This window comes from Passer domesticus, chromosome 2 (genome assembly GCF_036417665.1).
Source record: "Passer domesticus isolate bPasDom1 chromosome 2, bPasDom1.hap1, whole genome shotgun sequence".
Taxonomy (NCBI): Eukaryota; Metazoa; Chordata; class Aves; order Passeriformes; family Passeridae; genus Passer; species Passer domesticus.
The window spans coordinates 127,339,382-127,358,148 of record NC_087475.1 but is presented as its reverse complement, the minus strand read 5'-3'; the positions used below and the strand labels follow the sequence as shown (position 1 = coordinate 127,358,148).

Here is an 18,767-nt window from a genome sequence, read left to right as displayed (position 1 = left end):
CCGTGCTGCCCCGCGCCCCGCAGGGCGCAGCGGGCACGCGGACTACGTTTCCCTTGGTGCCGTGCGGGCGGGCGCGCTCGGCGCCGCGCGGCGGCGCTGTTGGCGGAGCCGCTTCCGGCGAGGCGGGGCGGGGCGGCGGGGGCGGCTCGGGGCTCCCGGTGTTCCCGGTGATCCCGGTGTTCCCGGCGCGTCCCTAGCTGTCATGTCGGCCCTGGAGAAGCAGCTGCATCTGGGCCGCCTCCCGCCGCGGCCCCCGCTGCCCGGCGGCGGCGGCCAGTCCGGGTCCAAGATGCGCATGGGGTAGGCGGAGGAAGGGCAGGGGCGGATGCGGAGACCGGGGGAATTTGGGGGAGAGGCTACGGCGGAGCGGGGCTCCGCAGGGCGGGGGCTCTGCCGGGGTCTGAGGGACCGGGGGTCTGCACTGGGGGGGTCTGCGAGGAAGGGAGGCGCGTTACTCCGGGTCTGGACGGAGGGAATGGGAATTGTCGGGAGATCTGGACAGCGGGGAGCTCGTCCTGGGGGATCGGGGCAGGGAATGGTCACTACTGGGGATCGGGGCAGGGAATGGTCATTGTCGGGAGATCTGGACAGAGGGGATCTTGTCCTGGGGGATCGGGGCAGGGAATGGTCACTACTGGGGATCTGGACAGGGAATGGTCATTCCTGGGGGCTCTGGACAGGGAATGGTCATTCCTGGGGGATCTGGACAGGGAATGGTCACTACTGGGGGATCTGGACAGGGAATGGTCACTACTGGGGGATCTGGACAGGGAATGGTCATTACTGGGGATCTGGACAGGGAATGGTCATTCCTGGGGGCTCTGGAGGGAGGGGTGGTCCTGCTTCCCCGCGCTCCAGGAGAGTGGCACCTGGATCGGGCTTCTCCAGCCGCAGAGGAATCAGTGCCCGGCGTGTCCTCAGGCTGGGGGAAGGTGGCAGGTGCTGGGATCAGCTCTCCAGCCCTTTTCTCCCAGCCCTTTGCCATCACTGTTTGGAGGAAGGGCCCAGCACCATGTCTGGGTGGTACCTCCGAGTGTGGCTGGGGGGAGAGGTGTGTGGGAATTCTCAGGAGCTGAATTCCTAAGCTGGAGCTGGACTTTGATAATCCTTGTGGAGGGTCCCTTTCCACGTCAGAATATTCCATGAATCTGTGAAATGGGATTTCTCAGCTGCAGGCACCCATGTGAAGGAGGTGTGCTCCGCCAAGTGACTTTAATCCCTGCTTAAATCTGCATTTCGAGATGATGGAAAAGTCTGGGATACTCTTTAATCTCTTAAGCAGGGGTTGAGAGCACATTTTGGGAGCTGTGGGAGAAGTTTGGCCCGTGTCTAAGGGTGTAACATGTATTAATTTATATAATTCTTCCTCTCTTACCATGCACTGGAGGGGTTTTAAACGCTGTCAGGGAAATTACTGTGAATTAAACAAAATTCAGGTTAAGGATCAAGAACTCCCCTGGAATCTTCCCTTGGAAGCAGAGGGGAGTAGTTCATAATCATGATGCGGTTTGATTTGCTGCTCTGGCACGCAGTAAATCCCTTCACAGGTGATGTTCCTGTTGTGGGAGGCGCTGCACATCCAGCATGGAATGGCCTCGTCCGGAGGGGCTCGGGGACAAGAGCAAGTGGGACAGAAACTTTAGCTTAAGCTGAGCTTACCCTCACCAAAGTGCAGTGCTGTTCTAACAAGTGCAAGACTCCCCCTGAGGAGAATTCCACCAGCAGAGAATGGGATTAGCTGTACAGGGAAAGCACAGTGTGATTTACAGTGCTGGCAGGCGTACAGGGCTGCACTGAAATAGTCCTTCAAAATTCAGACTTCTACAGGGAACAAAAATAAATAAAACTTAGGAAAATATTTATTTGCTGCATCAAGCATCTCGCATTTGTAAATGTGATTTATTTCTGCGCTTTCAATTTCTTGAATTGCAAGCCAGGCTTTTAAAAAAATAGGTTTAACTTTAATATCCAAGAATGCCAGCAACCTGAGTTTTCCATGGCTAAATCCTCTGACTGGTGTGTTGGGCACTTTCTTTTTATTCCCTTTTTTTCCCACCATGCAGGTCATCTTAATGTGACTGTGGTGTAGCTGAAAGCAGATCTTGAGAAGCAGAGGGTCAAGCATGTGAGATTGCTACAGGAAAATAGAATTTACTGAGAACTTCTTAACTGAAATAAAGTCTTACATTTTTTGGCAATATGCTGTTAAAAGGTTAATGTGTGTTTCAGTAGTTCATAAAACAATGGCACCTGTTGCTGCATTTAAATGTGTGAAAATAAACTTGTTCCTAGCTTTTTCTTTAAAATTTATTCTTTCCTTGCTATTTTTTCAGTACAATCACTTCCTTATGTCTCCCTGTGGGAGAGTCTCATTTGAGAAGCCAAACTGGCCAAAGCAAATTGAATCCTGGAATTGTTCAGGTTGGAAAAGCCCTCCAAGATCTTGGAGTCCAACCTTTCCCCCGGCGCTGCCACGGCCGCCACCACTGTCCCACATTCCCAAGTGCCACATCCACACAGCTTTCAGTCCCTGCAGGGTGGGGACTCACCTGTGCCAGGGCTGGGCAGCCCTTTTGAGGAAGGAATTCTCCCTGATATCAGCGTGGCTCCTGTGGCATGGTTTGGAGTGGGTCTTGCGGGAGCATGGGATGTGTGCTGGAATTTCAGTGTATTTCATGGCACGTGGCATGGATTCCTGCTTTGCTAGCACAGTCCTCTGCTCCCTGGATTTAAGTGCTCTCCAGCAGAAATGATGGTTCCAAAAGGCCCTTTCCAAAGGAGGCTGGAGCTTCTCTTTGGCTCGAGCAATATGTGAAACTCAGCCTCTGGGAGGAATTCCATGTCCATTTCTTTAAGGAGCACTCATGGCCAAGGCTGTGTTGGGAATTGCAAGTGAATCCTTTGAATTGCTTGATGAAAACAAAAAACAACATCAAAATCACAAAGCAAAACAAAATCAGGCTTATGGCCCGATTCTGTGTTCTGTGGGGAAATAAGATAACAGAATTTGTAAAGTCACCCCCACGGCAGCAGATCCCAGCAGCTGGAGCAGCTTCTGCATTTCCCGTCTTGTTTTTTGCCTTTTGGTTTTTGCTAGTGGCTCATTCAGAGTTAGGCACCTGGATGGGCTTTAAAAGTGAAAGTCAGTTTGCTGCTCCTTCCCAATGTGTGAGTAAAAATCACGTACAATCTCTGAGGATCTTTTAATTATCTAGAAGGGCATGATTGGATCAGATCTGTGTAATTCAATCATGGCAATTCCTACTCAGTTTTTTCCTTTTTAATCCAGTTTTCCTCCTTGGAATCCTTTTAATAAAAAAAAACATTTTATATATTCAGCATCTCTAAGGCAGAACTTAAGATACTGTCCTTGTCAATTTTTAGAATTTCTAAATACAACTTGTCAGCCGTGGCAGTTCTTACTTGTAGATGATGTTTGATTTGCTTGGGTTCAAATATGATGTGAGAATGAAATCTCCTGAATCATGCACTTGTTCTATATTTACTTGAGTAGTTTTAAATAGGGGCTCTCAGCAGAAAAAGGACTTTCTGAAAATGGTTCCTTCTGCTTGGTGCAACCTTTTTTTTGTTTTTGTTTTTCATTTTAGGAAAATACCTGAAAGAAAACCCCTTCAAAAATTGGGGAGAGATTTGCTGAGCCATGTGGGCATCCTAAGGATTGAGGACATGATATAGAGGACACACTGCACAATAGGATAAAACAGAGGGTGCCCAGAATTTGTTTTGTAATTCCAGTTTAATATGCTGGCTGGCTGGCTTGGAGTTTAAGGATCAGTCTAGAAAAGTTATTATGTCAGATCCATTTCTGTTTTGGTTTGCTGGATGCTTTAAAAACCTGTAATTAGTTCTGTCACCTTAAATATTGGTCAGCAAATATGACTTCAACATAGGAAGGTGCAAAACCACAGCTGCTGTTTATTTGGCACATTCTAATTTTGAATGTGTGTTGATGCTTCACTAAAAAATGCAGCTCTAGAAAAACTCCAAAGATTCTTTTCTTTGGAGAAATGTTTTTGCTCAACCCTCTGTGGTCACCTGGGATTTTGTGGAAAACTGCACATTTATTCTGCCCTTTGGGGGGTTCAGTGTTAAACCTGAGGTCACTCACGTTTCCTCAGCATTGCTTGCATGCAAGTATTTTGTTTTAAATCATGATCAACACGTGTTTGCATCAGAGGTGATGACAGTTTTTAATTCCCATCTCCTCTTCACTTTCTGCTCCAATTCCCTTGGCAGCACAGGAGTTCTGCTGTATGTTTTTCCCAGATACTTCACATGTGACACTAACATTTTCTCTGGAGGTGTTCACTCTTGTTAAGCTGAGTTGGAGGCATTGCTTAAATGCATCAGTGTGGCAAGGCCCTAGGGAAGGGCTCTGCCTTGGTGCCATGGGCTCCTCTTGCAGGTCATGGGATTCTCTCCATGGATCTGCCTTGGTATTTGCACCTGCCTGCCTCTTGCATGAAAATCCTGCTGTCAGAAATGGCTTTTGAAGGAGACCCAGAAGTACTCATCCCTGCAAGTGTCCAGGACCAGGCTGGATGGGCTTGGAGAGGCCTGGGCTGGTGAAAGGTGATTTTTTGGCACCCCCAAGAGGCTGCTGTGCTCCGTGTGTGACAGTGGCTGTCCATCCTGCAGCCCTGCTGCCACAGAAACAGGCTCACTGGGCACTCAGCCAGGGCTCTCCATGCAGCGAGCCACCATCAGCCACATTCCCCCCAGACTCCTGGGGTCACAGCAGTGCCAGGGAGTCCTGCTGTCCCCCAGACTTACGGATCAGCTGGGAAGGGCTGTGGCCAGGCAGTGACAACATTTACTGATCACCTGGAGCTGCTGAGGGCAGCGGAACCCAAAAGCAGCTGTAACATGCTGTGCAAAGTCTGGCTGCAGCTGAAATGCTGCGTTTTGAAGGGTGATGGAATTTATTTTCACTAGCTGCACATCCTACCTATTCAGAACCCAGAGAAGGGAAATCATCCAAGCTGTGGGCAGTTCTCTCCATCTCCAGAAAGAACCAGAACTGGTATGGAGAGAGCATGTGATCAGGGCTGGGATGGCTTCCAGGGAAAAATTAAGCTTTGAATGTGGTACTTTTTTCCTTGATCAGAGAATGAGATTAGGCTGAGGCGGTAAAAGAGATTAATATTTTCTGGATTTATGTAGGTGTGTGACTTCTCATTTTATTTAATTGAGATTTGACAAGAAGTCTGGAAACCCACAGGAGGGAATTTGGTCCATTCAGGGGGTGGCTGGTTTATGTCTCATATCCTACAAACACCAGGGGAAACAGAAATTTTGTTTCTACAAAATTGAAAAGCTGCTTTGTCTGTAATTTTCTATTTCTTTAGGAAGCCAAGAATTCAGGAAAAACTTCTTCAGCAGGGATTTTTCTGCTCTGAAGGTCTTTCACCCCTCACGCCCATGCTTGATTTTAATATTCTTTGCTGCCTGCCTACCTCCCCCAGAAGAGCTGAAGTGCAAAAACATGGTTAAAATGGTGCACTGTTACTCATCCTGTATCCTGGGCTCGAATTGAGCCTAATTATGCCACTTCCAAAATTAAGCACTACTCTTTTAGCCTTACTGAGTAAATACCAGCCCGAGAAACAAATTCTGCATCAACTGAGTCATCAGGAAAATTCTGATTGCAGAGCCTTTTGTCAGTAAGGGGGGTACAAGGAGAGGACACAGCTGCACCTTTTGAAGGAAGCAGAAAATAAATTGGTTTGTCAGCTGGGCACCTTTTGTCTGTGGGTCATTGCAAACTCAGAGGTGGTACTGGGACAGTATCACTGTTCTGTTTATTTTCCCTTGGCTTGGGTCTGTGTAGACTAAATCACCATTGTTCAGTCTTCCTTGGAATTACTTGATGAGGAAAGTACTCTTTTCTGTGTTTCTGCTACATTTCCTCAATAGGACCAACTATTAGGGAGGGGAAAAAGGGGAGGATTCCTTCACTGACAGTAAAATTCTGAATATTGTGGTTGTATGGGAATTCACTGATGCGCCGTTTGCTTCCAGTCCGAACTGTTGTGTAACACCAACGTGTTCTCTTCAGTGAGAGGAGGCCTGGATGCCAATTTCAGTGGAAGAATTTAAAAATAACTCTTTCTTATGGGATCTTTTCTGTCTTGCAGCCCTGGAAGAAAGCGTGATTTTTCACCAGTGCTTTGGAGCCAGTACTTTGAGTCTATGGAGGACGTTGTGGTAGAAAATGACACTGGCAAGGATATATCCTTTTTTTCCCTCATATTGAATTTGTCATAATCTCAGAGATTGGGGAGGTATCACGTTTTGTTTAGTTTATTTGGGTTATTCATCTTTCTCGTGTGTTCCTTCTCATCTTCCATTATGCCTCCTGCAGGGTTCAGTGTCAGTAAATAGAACTATCCCTTCCAGGCTGACAGTTAAACTGTACCTAGCAAGGCCAATTCCTGATATTCCTTCTTTAATAATCATTAATTTTTTTTAAGTGTTTCCAACAGTCCAGTAGCATATTTTGCAGGGAAACACTCATCAGGTTCTCATAATTGAAACCATGTCAGGCCCAAAGCTGTTGATTTTTATTAACCACAGTTAGTTTGGTGGCAGCAGTACAACAGATCAACCCTGACAGAAACATGTGGATGTGAATAAATACTTCCAAATTTCTGGCCAAGGCAGAGGTTGTGGTGCCATCAGTGTCTTCTGGCAGTGCCAGCCAGAGGTTTTTCTGCAGATGTTTCCTCTCCAAGACAGGAATGCCATTAGGAAAAGCAAGCTTCCAGGTTACTTCTCTCCAAACACACTGGGAGGTGTGGGGTCTGTGCTCAGTGCCTGACACTGTGACCAACACCCAAGAGAAGTGGCTTCATCAGCTGGGGTCTGTGCACACAGGGGATGTGCTGGAGCTGTAACCTGGGCCCTGGGGCAGAGCAGTGGGCACCAACCCAGTCATTCCTTCAGCTGCTTCCACAGGCCACATCCCTCCACAGCCTTTCACACGGGATCTCAGGCTTATGCTGAAGGGAGCACAATAAATCCTAAACAGCTAAGATTTGCTTGAATTTGGGATGCTTCTATACACAACCTATCCAAACAGGTCTATCACACTTTTTATTTTATATTAAACCTCTGGGGGAGTGCACAGCCCTTCATCAAATGTGGACAAGGTGCCCATCATGAATCATGGAGTCACCAGAGCATGGTGTGGGTGGGAAGGGACCTCAAAGCCCATCCAGTGCCACCCCTGCCATGGCCAGGGACACCTTTCCCTATCCCAGGCTGCTCCAAGCCCCATCCAACCTGGCCTTGGGCACTGCCAGGGATCCAGGGGCAGCCACAGCTTCTCTGGGCACCTGTGCCAGGGCCTCACCACCCTCACAGGGAGGAATTTCTTATGAACATTTAATCTAAATCTCCCTTCTTCTCATTTAAAACCATTTCCTTGCCCTCTCATTATTTTGCCCATGTAAAAAATAACTATCTTTTTTCCTAATGAATTTCTAGTTTTCTCTTAGTTTACTTCCCAGGGAGAAAAGGACAAGGGATGAGTGAATTACAGGGTGGGGGGAGAAAACCTGGGCAGCAGGAATACAACAACTCTTGAAGCTTAAATTGACTTACATTTTTGTCCAGGTAATGCTTGAAAATTCCTGTTGGTCAGATAAATGAATGGTAGAAATAAAGTACTGTTTGGTATTGCAAGCTCCAAAATCCATTCTACTGCCTTGAAATAACTGTGTGGAATGTCCTTAACTGTTCATACACTTTTCGAATTTACAAAAGTGGCATGGAGGGGCCTGTCTTGCTGCTGTTACATGGTGGAGGCCACTCTGCTCTGTCCTGGGCCGTGTTCACTGTGAGTAAAGCTGCTGCTCTGTAGCAAGAAACGTGTGGAGATGGAGCTCTCTGAGTGTGGAAGGCAGTTACCCATTCACCTCTGGGAAACACGGGAAAACAGTATTTTAAAGATAATGACATTATCTTTGCGTGGCTGGGGTTCTCACTTAGGTGCAGAGGCACCTTGCAGAAGGAGGGTTTGGGCTGTTTTCAGGGGCTGGAAAATGCTGATCTGTGGATCCAGTGGGTTTGGGGAAAGCAGCTAACTGCTCCAGTCATTTAAGAAGTGAATAGCTGAAAAATCAAAGTAAGAGGACTGGGTAGCTTTGAGGTCTGGGTAGCTTTTGCCAGTTGTGTAGGTGGTTTTATTAAGAATCCCTCAGCAAATTCCTCCACTCTGCTGGGCTGTTATTTAAATGATCAATGATTCCTTAACACAGAAGTCTTCCTGTCAACCAAACATGCCACTTCTCTGTGATGCCTGAAATAACTTAGTTAAATTGATCTGTCTGGGAGAAATTGAGCCCTTATTGTGTTGTAACTATCATGCTCTGCCTTACCTTAAAAAGATTCCTCAGCTGTTTCCCCTGACCTCTTTGGACTAATCAATTTTCATGCATTTCAACCTGTAAAATTCTATTGTTTGGGAGCAAACTGAACCTGTACTCAAAGCAGCTGCATGACCTCTGTCAGCCACGGAGCCAAGAGTAATTTGGTACCATGTGGGGCTTGCAAAGCAAGAGAATGAATCCCTTTGGTGTCCCTAATCCCACTGCTGTTCCAGTTCTCAGAGGTGCTGCAGGGCTTGAGTTTGTGATCTCAGGAAACCCACGTCATGTCCTACACACAGTGGAAGGACTGTCCTTGTCAGCAGTGGGATGCTCACAGGGATGGGGCTTTGGACCACTAAGGACAGTCTCACAGAATATTTGTACTTGTGTTCTGTAACACTCATCCAGTCCAGGTTCAGCCATTTTGGTGGCTGTGAAGGGTTTTTAGGGAGTGCTTGTGGTTGCTAATCCCACTTTGCAAACAATATTCTCTCTGTCTCTCCCTGCAGTCTGCAATCATTAACAGGATCCAGTGTAGGATTGTGGCCTTAGACCTCCGAGGCCATGGTAAGTCCAAGAAGTAAATCTGGAGTCAAATCAGCATGTTACACGCTCCCATTTTTTAAAGGAGATGCAATGAATTCCTCTCAGGACGACTAGGAAAACATCCTTAAGGCGCCCCAATTCTGATTCAAAAGCAGGGATGGAAGACTGCCTTCTGTCAGAAGCTGAGACCCCCTGAACTTTTGCTTGAGACAGTGGTGGACTGCTTCCTTCCACCAAGCCCTCTTTGTATTTCCATAACCTTTAAGTGGTCTTTGCCATGAGAAATAAGGACTGTTCTTTCATTTTAAGATTCATAAAGAACAGTTACGGGCAGTGTTTCCTACCCACAGTACCAAATGTTCCTGTTAATTCTGTGTTTCTTAATTATTCATGTTCATTGCAGTAGGCTTGCTCTTCATATCTGTGCCTAAAAGCTTTGTACCATCACTGCTCTAAGTCCTGAGGGGCCCTGAAGTTTTTCAGCTTAAGTGAACTTAACTTGGGTTGGTTTTTTTTCAGGAGAAACAAAAGTAAGGAATCCTGAAGATCTGTCTGCAGAGACTATGTCAAAGTAAGGAAACTTGCTTGTTTCCCTTTTCACAAACCTCCCTTTCTCTCCTTGGCTGAACAATAAACTACTTGAGGGCACACAGCCTTCATTCAGAGGAGGTGGAAGATAGTTTAATTTCACATGATTCCCATAGTTATCCCTCCTTTCCTTCCATTCCTGGACAGTTTGAAATGGTGTCCCTCCCAGCTGAGTCAGATTCCAAGAACTGGAGTTGTTCTCCCAGTACCCTGTATTTTTAAACACTGAGCACTTTAAACCTGCCCCATGCTGAAGAGTTCTTAAGGGAAGGTGGAATGCTTCCCTTAGACATCCACGGGGTATTTTAGCCTGAAATCACCAGGTTGACTCTTCCTCAGTCCCAGAGTGTTCAGGGCAGGCCCACATTGGCCTGGTAACACCCCTGAAGTCTGGGTCACAGACACAGGATTTTCAAGCACAGAATTGCTTTTGCAAACTGTCATGACCCGCTTTGGCATGCAAATCCATCCCCCTCTTGACAAAACTGTAAGAAAAGCAAATACCCACTGCTAAGCACATTATGTTCTGCCCATATTTAGTACAAAGAGACTCTTTGCTGTGACTACAACTAAATGATGAAGGATTTTGTAACCTTCCCATGGACAAATCCACTTGGTTTGTTGAGGGGAGGCCATGTGTGAAATGTATTCTGACTTCCATTGTATACCTTATTCCTGCTGCTTTTGCCTTGTCAGATCCTGATGTGTAATTGTCCTGAGGAGATGCTGGATTAAATAATTAGAATATTTTAGATCTGGAGCAGCACTGCTGTGGGGGGAAACCAAGTTCCTTTTGTTTTGAAACCTTCCCCTCTTCTTAGCAATGAGCTTGAAACTTAGTCCTGAGTATCTTTTAAATAGAAGCCTTAAATTATAGCTGGTGTTCCTGTTCTTTTAAATCAAATCCTCAAACAGTTTTCTCCAACAGAGCAAACAAGCTGGTCAACATGTTCATTTTTTTCACTTGTTTTCCATTTTCAATACTGCTCAGTTCTCAGGTTCCTCTGAATAGTTGTAGTCAGGAAAGCCAGTTGCAGGGCGTGTCTTTAAACTGCTCTTCAGGAGATTTCAACTGTTAGCTCTGCTGCTGTTCTGGGGTTTGGGAATCATACCAGCCAGCTTTCCCATCCTGGGAAAAGTGTCAAGAAGTGACAGCTTCAGTTTAACAGGAGAGGCCTTTTGGGAAGGGTGAGGAAATTGCCCATTGCCTGCCTGGTCACAGAGAATCTCAGTCTTTTTGCCCATGCTCAGTGTTGTTCATCTTTGCCACAGTCAGCAGGGCCCAGTTATTTTTCTCTCTCTAATTCCAGTTTCTTCTTTTAAGAACAATGAATTTCTTGGTTTGTGCTTCCATGCAAGATGATTTGACAGCTTTTTCTCACCTTTTATTTAACATCCCCACCAGCACGCGTCAGCCTAAAATGTTTTCTACAAGGAATCACAGAATTTGGGCTGGAAGGGACTGTACATTTCATCCACATGGGCAGGGACACCTTCCACTAGACCAGGCTGCTTGAACATCTTTTAAATTAGTATCTTTGAAGTGAGGATTCTAGAAGGAGGAAGGACAGGGATGCCCAGACAAGCCCCAAGCCCGCGTGCTGCCCACGGGCGCGCAGGGTGCGAGGGCGTGTCCCTGGCAGAGGTGCCACGCGGTTTGTGCCCGCAGGGACGTGGGCAACGTGGTGGAGGCGCTCTACGGGGACCTGCCGCCGCCCATCATGCTGATCGGGCACAGCATGGGGGGGGCCATCGCCGTGCACACCGCCGTGGCCAACCTGCTGCCCAGCCTGCTGGGGCTCTGCATGATCGACGTCGTGGAAGGTGAGCGTGCCGCCCTCCGCCGCCTGCTGCCTCCAGCTCTCCTCTCAGCCCCAAACCCCAGTACAGAAGGGTCTGCCCCATCTTTAAACCCATTCCATCCTCCTAGCAGATCCTGCGCACACAAAAGTCTTTACAGCGTGAACCCTCCTTTTCCATTTCCTTTTCCCTTTTCCCTTTTCCTTTCCTTTCTTTTCCTTTTCCCATGTGTACTCTCTCTGTTTGCATTTTTCCTGCTAATGTCACAGAATCAGAGGATTAGCTAGGTTGGAAAAGACCTTTGAGATCACTGAGTCAAACCTATCACCTTGTCAACTAGACCGTGGCACTAATTTCTTTGAAACACTTTCTTGGTGGGGAGGAGGGTGGATTTTGCTGTAATGCTTGGTGCTGATAAATGATTGCTGCTTTCTCTTACTGTCTGAACATCCTACCTGTTCAAATAGTAATTTTCTAATATGACTTTTGGCCTAGAAATACTAATCTGTACTTTCCTTACCAGCATTAGATCACTGGGGAGCTCCAGCTCTCTGTGAGGGTGTTGCAGCCAGTTTTGTATAGAAGGATGTGGCAATAATTTCATGAGATGCCATGAAGACGATGCCATTTGCTTTTAGGTACCGCCATGGATGCCTTGAACAGCATGCAGAACTTCCTAAGGAGTCGTCCCAAAACATTCAAGTCGCTCGAGAATGCTATTGAGTGGAGGTAAAGCTTGGGCTCAGTCTCTGGAATCACTTGTCTTTGTAGCCTGACTCCTGAAGGAAACAAAGTTTGTATAATTTGGCTGTTTACAGGCCCTCTCCCAGCCCTCTGCCATGGGTTTAACCCTGTTTCACTGTTTCCCCACCAGCACTTCTCCCTCTTTCTCTTCTCAGCTACAGTGACAAAGGGAGGTTCACATCAGTTTGCAGTGAGCCACTCTGTTCAGTCCTAGAGCAGGAGCTTTGGGAATGGTCTGGGGAAATCCTGAGCTGTAGAGGTGTTTAACTCGTGTTTCTGGGCCTGCTGGTTCTTGAAACTCTTCTGTAAATATTTGTGTCTTATGATTTTTTTCCCTAGTGTAAAAAGTGGACAGATAAGAAATCTTGAATCTGCCAGAGTTTCTATGGTCGGTCAAGTCAAACAGTAGGTGGCCTTTGGTTTATTTCATTTATTATTTTAAAATCTTTTTTTCTGTTTTACTATACCCTTGCTACATAAGTGCACTTGAAAATGAAAATTTCTTCAAGCAAAATTGCTGAATACCCATGGTTTAATCCTGGGTGGTGTTTTGGTTTGGATTTTTTCTTTTGTCAGGGAATCAGTTTCTGACTTTATTTTCACAGGTGCGAAGGGGCTGACAGTCCTGAATGCCCTAAAGCCATAGTAGAGGGAATTATTGAGGAAGAGGAAGAGGAGGACGAGGATGAGGAAGGAGGAGGCTCTGTCAACAAAAGGAAGAAAGAGGATGACACAGAGGTTGGGAGCTTGTTGCTGTGTTTTCAGCTTGCCCTGCAAGAGCTGTCACCTGCAGTTATCCAAATCATTCTGATATGAAAGGGAGCCACTCCAGGGAGAGAAAACTGGATGAGAGCCAAGCCCAAATGTTCAGACAATTTGTGAGCTATTTGTGTCACTAAAAAATAGCAAATTGATTGCCCTGAATCCTGCAGTCTTCTCCTGAAGGCTCTTCTCCTCTTGGTGTAGCTCTTTCTGACTTTCTTGATCCCTTCTCAAGTACTTTGGTTTGGAGAGAGATGTAGAAGCAAGGAGGGTCATCCCTGGAATTGTGTAATCCACCAGAGGGAGCCAGTATTTTTTTATTTTTTATATCTATGTATTTATGCATTTCCAGGTGGCTCCCTGAGCTGGTTTTCTTTCTCCTGTTTGACTGATCACTAATGCAGAGCTCTCTCTCCTCCCTGCAGACAAAGAAGGAGCATTTGTACACGTGGCGAATCGAACTGGCCAAAACAGAAAAGTACTGGGATGGCTGGTTCAGGGGTTTATCCAACCTCTTCCTGAGCTGTCCGACTCCAAAGCTTTTGCTTTTAGCTGGTACGTGTCCCTTCCAGTCCTGGTGTGCACTTCAGGGATGTCACACTTGCATTTCAGAGGACAGGGTCAGCACTGGGCTGCAGTGTTCCCTGGGAATACTGGGGCTTCTCTGTGTCTCCTAAAATATCATGGTGTGATCTGAACTTCTCCAGTGAAAGTCAAATACAGCTTTAAGCCCTTTTTGTACCTTAATAGCAAATACAGTATGTAAATATCCTTGTAAGTTATAGGGAGGGCTGTGCTCTTGAATTTTTGGCTGTGCTTCTTTCCTGTAACTTTACTCTCTCAAGGTGCAGCAGTGAAATGTCCTTGTCATGGGTGTCAGAAGTGTTTATTTTCTGTTCTTCAATCTAATGTCTCTTTTAAAATACAGAGTAAAGCCTGGCTCAGAGAACTGTGCTCTCTCTGGCTGTTCTCCAAAACATTTGTTTATTTGATTGTAGGTGTTGACAGGCTGGATAAAGATCTGACCATTGGACAGATGCAAGGTAAGTATTTAATATTGTTCTTCAGCCTTACTGTAATGCTCTTTTTGCATGGCAGCTTGTTGCTATGGGTACAGTCAATATCCAAACAAACGGGCATTAAAGAATTCGTCCATCCCAAAGTGTTCTCCTACTGTGGCCAAGGAAAGGTGGGGAAGGCGAGGAGGGAAAGGTTCAATTCAAAGGGCTGTTGCTGTGGGTTTTGTTCAATCTAGAGTTCAGTGCTCCCAGCAGTGGAGCTGCTACACTTCTCTGGGATCAGAATGATTGCCTGTGAGGGCTGATTTCTAATACATTTTTTCCCTTTCTAGCTACATTCCTGATATTCCTAGCTAGAACACCTGGGACCATTCAAAACTGTCCCATCTCCCAGTGTATCTGACAGACCAAGATTAAGCATCCTCATTCCTGTTTTGGGGTTTGGGTTGGGATTTTTTCTCCCATCCCTGCTTTCCAGAGCAACCAGTACTAGATAGCAGTATTGGATAGCAGGGTAAAGATTATCTTAAGGTAAATCTGGTGAGAGTTCTAACTCTTGGCACTTGCCTGCACTGAGAAGCTCTGAGAAGTTCAGCTTCATTTTAACTCCTGGGAACCTGTTCTAGTTACACCTGGAGAAGGTGAATTAAGCAGCTGGTCCATGTTTTCTTTGGAGAACATGGGCTGTGCATGGTGTGGAGTCTGCCAAGACTTCCTGCGTTCCCTTTTCCAAAGGGGCCTCTTTTCCAGCTACATTTAGTGAGGTCAGTTGGTGCAGAGCATGACATCCGTGTGCTCTCAATCCACAGGGAAGTTCCAGATGCAGGTTCTCCCACAGTGTGGCCACGCAGTCCATGAAGACGCTCCGGACAAGGTGAGCCCCACCGTGGGACTGAAGCTACATAAGCCACAATCTGAAATGCAAAAAAAGGATCTGTTCCTCACCATGCAGCAGAGATCATGCTTCAGGGGCATCCTTTGGCATGACAGCTGGCTTTCACAAGCAGCTTGGATTTTTTAGCTGTCTGGAAAGCCCTGGCTAAGATGTTACATGCCATGGGGCTGGGCTGTGGATTTAACTCTCAGGCTCGTGGTGATGTACCTAATTCCACCCATGTGGAGTGTGGATTTCTCCTCCCTTCCTTTCCTCATGCAGTTCCCCACTTCCCTTGCACTAAGCTGCAGCTTTAGGGGTTGGTCTGTGTTTTGTTGAGTTGGGTGGCTCACATTTTCCAAATAGAAACCAAATGTTCCTGCAGCAGCTTTGACAGAGCAGTGCTGCTTCTGGGCACTGCGGGAGTTTGTGTCCAGATGGAAGCAGGAATGCGGTGCAGCCATTGGAGCCTGTGGTTGGGAGCACATCTGGTTTTAAAGCTCATTCTGCACTGACAGCTGTGTTAAAACTCAACCTTTCTGTAACTCTTTTTTTTTGTACATTCTGAGCAATACTGACCAGGCTGGATGGGGCCTGGAGCAGCCTGGCCTAGTGGAAGGTGCCCCTGCCCATGGCAGGTGTCGGAACTGGACGAGCTTTAATGTTCCTCCCAACCCAAACCATTCCAGGTTACTGTCTGGCATCCTGAATTTACCTTTCCTCCCTGCTAAACTTAGACATTGTTTTAAGAATTACTGAAATGGGTGGAGAAAAGGTTAGGTCACTTCTTGATGGCAGGCTCAGCGTCAGAGTAAAGCTGGAGGTGTGTTACACAGAGCTTTTGTTTAAAAAGGAGCAAATGATTCAGCAGCAGACTCCTGAGGATGTAAACTGTTGTTGGAAACACTGCAGGTTTTGAAAACTGACTGGGTTTTGTCTTCTCTTTGTGTCCCTTTAAATCCTGAGCATTTTTTTCCCTTCTCTCAGGTTGCTGAAGCTGTTGCAACGTTCCTGATCCGTCACAGGTTTACAGAACCCATTGGTGGATTCCAGTGGTAAGGCTCCATGTAGTTGTGTCCCTGAGCAGAGCTCCTGCTCTCACTGCCTGTTTAGCTCTCGAGGTGGGAGGCTGGAATTTTAGCATGGTGCTAAAAACCACAGATAAACAAACAGCTCTGAATCACAGCCAGTAATACATTCAGTGTTTGTGTTCCTTTTAAATGTCTCATGTATTTACATGTGCTGATGAAACATCCTTCCTTGGAGGGGAGGAGCAAAGCAGATCTCCTTCTTTACAGCCTGCCAGAAAGCAAAATGACAAATTTCATGGGAGTTAGCTTAAATAATATTTCATTAAGTAACCAAGGCCCTGTGTTGTGGAAACAACTTGCATCACACTCCAAGAAACACTGGTGAGATGAGGCAGGTAAAGCTGTGTGCTTCACTTTGCAGACATTCCATACTTATCTCATGTGCTTTCTTACCAAAATGGCCTGTGCAAGCCAGGCCCCTGTGACCAGCCAGGCAGTGAGAGAAGGGTGTGATTGACAGTGTAGGTTGATAAACTTGATAGTGTAGGTTGATGTGTAAGCAGGGAGAGAGGGAGAAGACCTAACGACTTTTCAGCTAAATTTAGGTTGTCGCAGAGTTTGCAGAGAATACCTTGATGCTAACGTGGAGTCTTTCTTCCATTCTCTTTTTTTGCCTCCTAGTGTGTTTCCTGCTTGTTAATATCCTGGTGTTCTCCAGCACTGATTCCCATTGTAAATAAACTGCACCAGAGGCCACTGTGATGTATCCATATCCTCTCATCTCCCAGTCCAGCAGCAGTGAGAAGTTGGTGTGAGATTCATCCCCTAGAACTAGCTCTCCAGAATATCTAAATTCTTAGGGACTTCCTTGCTGGGAAGCAGCTTCTACTGAAGACCATGAAAAGCTCTTCAGGCCCTTGGAACTGGGATCCTCTTCTCTGCTGCCACAAGGAAAGACCTCCTGGAATCCCAAGTAGTCAATCATACCAATCTCCATGGATTCTCAGGCTTTCTTGGACCCAGCTGCAGAAGGGCTGTTGGCAGTCCACTTCCACTGAGGGCATTGCAGCACAGCCAAAGGCTTCAGGATTTCTCGGTGGAATCACTGAATCATCTTGGAAGTGCCCCTTAGATTTGGGTTTTATACATACACTTTCTTTTTCCCCTAAAGCAGACGAGGAATGAGCTTCACTGGGAGCTCAGGTTTCATCTCACCAGTGCCAGCCTTAGGGGTTAAACTGTGGGAAAAGCCTGGAGGCCACTTTCCTGGGCAAAGTTGGATGGGATTGTAAATCTAAAAGGCGAGGAGGGACTGTGAGCTCCATTTCAGAGTCTTGCAGTTTGTCAGGTGCTGGTTTCAAATCCTCTCTGGGAAGGAGAGTGTGAATAACTCCATCTGCTACAGACACATCCCAGGCCAGAGGACTCTGTGTTTATGGGGAAGACCCAAGAGCAGCAGGGACAATGTGGTCAACAGGCAGTTTGCCTGTTTTCTGCTCCTGGAATGTGTTTGTTCTTCCCTTCTTGTAGCTGCCACACACAGCTGGGCAGAGATCAGCACCTTTGGGATGGAAAAACATGGAATGGGCTGTAGGAAAAACCCTGGGAGAGCTTGGAGTCAGTCCTGCTGATGTTGATGCGGAGGGGTAGGCAGCTGTTCTCCCCAGTATTGGAGGAAGGACCTTGTTCCCACTGTTGCTTCCTAGATCATTTTGCTGCCTGACTTCCAGAATTCCATGTGCACAGAGAGCTTTTCTTCAGGGTTCAGTTATCCACAGCCAGTTCCTGGGCTTGCTTTCACCCAAGAGTCACTTTTGAGTGTAAGAGCAGACATGTTTTGGAGCAGTTTTCCTCAGTATTTTGCTGTTGGATGTGTGAAATCCCTTTTTTTTTGCCTGGTGTCCATAACCCCTTGCTGCTGTCCGATGATTTTAACCCTGCTCTGCCGAGGCAAAGTTCTGTGGTGATTTGGGAGCTGCCCTGTGCATCCCATGACAAGAGCCACCAGGAATTCTTGGCACTTGAGAGGTGCAGGTGGGACAAAGAGTTTAACCGTGGCCTTGGGCCTGGTGGAGCTCCACTGGAGCTGTGATTCACCGGGCACAGCAGCCGTGGTGGCCTTGCTCCCTGTCCCTTCCCTGACACATCAGATTGGGAAGTGCCTGGATTAGAGACAGGAAAGCCTCATTGCAGAGAGGAATGCCCTCCTGGCACTGTGGCCGTGGCACTCAGGTGTGACAAGAGCAATTGCTGGCTCTCTGCGCTTCCCTCTGTGAGTCACCGCGTCAATGCATTAATTTGATGTCCCGTCTACCCCGGTCTAGTTCCTGATGGATTCAGTGGATCTTCAGTAGCCAAGATGCAAAATAGTTCTTTCCCCAGCCGTGTCCCCAAAATGGCCAAAATTCCCTTTTGCAGGAGACTCCTCTGTTCAGATTTTTAGGGATGAACTAATCCAGTGTGTCTATCCAGTCTCGCTTCCCCGGATCCTCATGAATGATCCTGGTGAAGTCACATTCCTCCGTGGTGAAGTAACTTGGAGAGTCTGACTTGGAGTGATTCCTCGCGCTATCCCTTTGATTTGTGAGCTCGTAAAAAAGCCCGACCAAACAGAACCCTCTGTGGAAAGCCTGTCAGTTTTGTATTCTGTAGAAGCACCACTGGAAAAGGAATGATTTCTGAAATCCTGTGGGCTGCCTGGGATTCTGTTTTGCTGTTAACATTGAGTGAGTGAAAAGAAAATAAATATTTCAAGAGCCTACTGAAGTGACTGGTGCGTCGCTCCGTGCCAGCTCCCAGCCCTGCCCTCCCTGCATAGGTGGCTGTTCAGGGACTCCTGGTACTGATTAAAAAATGGATTCCAGGGACAGCAGCAGCACTGTGGGGGTGGGTGGAAGGGAAATTCCTTTCGGCTCTGTCAAGCCATGTACATTTTTGAGACTGGACTTTTGTCTGAGAAGCATTAGTGCTCCTGCTGCAGTTTCCAGGGGGCTGCAGGCTGGGATAAATG

General features: G+C 46.9%; 1 protein-coding gene and 1 long non-coding RNA gene across 2 annotated transcripts; both read left to right on the top strand.

Annotated features, from left to right (window-relative positions):
• Positions 1 to 18,518, top strand: PPME1 (protein phosphatase methylesterase 1). The gene is made up of 14 exons (XM_064411222.1): positions 1 to 300; positions 6,159 to 6,253; positions 7,770 to 7,861; positions 8,903 to 8,960; positions 9,459 to 9,510; positions 11,197 to 11,351; positions 11,966 to 12,056; positions 12,411 to 12,476; positions 12,677 to 12,809; positions 13,259 to 13,388; positions 13,832 to 13,876; positions 14,662 to 14,726; positions 15,714 to 15,781; positions 16,439 to 18,518. Exons 1-14 carry the CDS (start codon positions 203 to 205, stop codon positions 16,455 to 16,457), a joined length of 1,167 nt encoding a protein of 388 aa, XP_064267292.1. The 5' UTR covers positions 1 to 202; the 3' UTR covers positions 16,458 to 18,518.
• On the top strand, positions 524 to 2,306 carry LOC135295122 (uncharacterized). Its single transcript, XR_010357162.1, has 2 exons — positions 524 to 1,192; positions 2,064 to 2,306. It is a non-coding gene; the product is annotated as an uncharacterized LOC135295122 (long non-coding RNA).
• Positions 18,519 to 18,767: the final 249 nt, after the last annotated feature.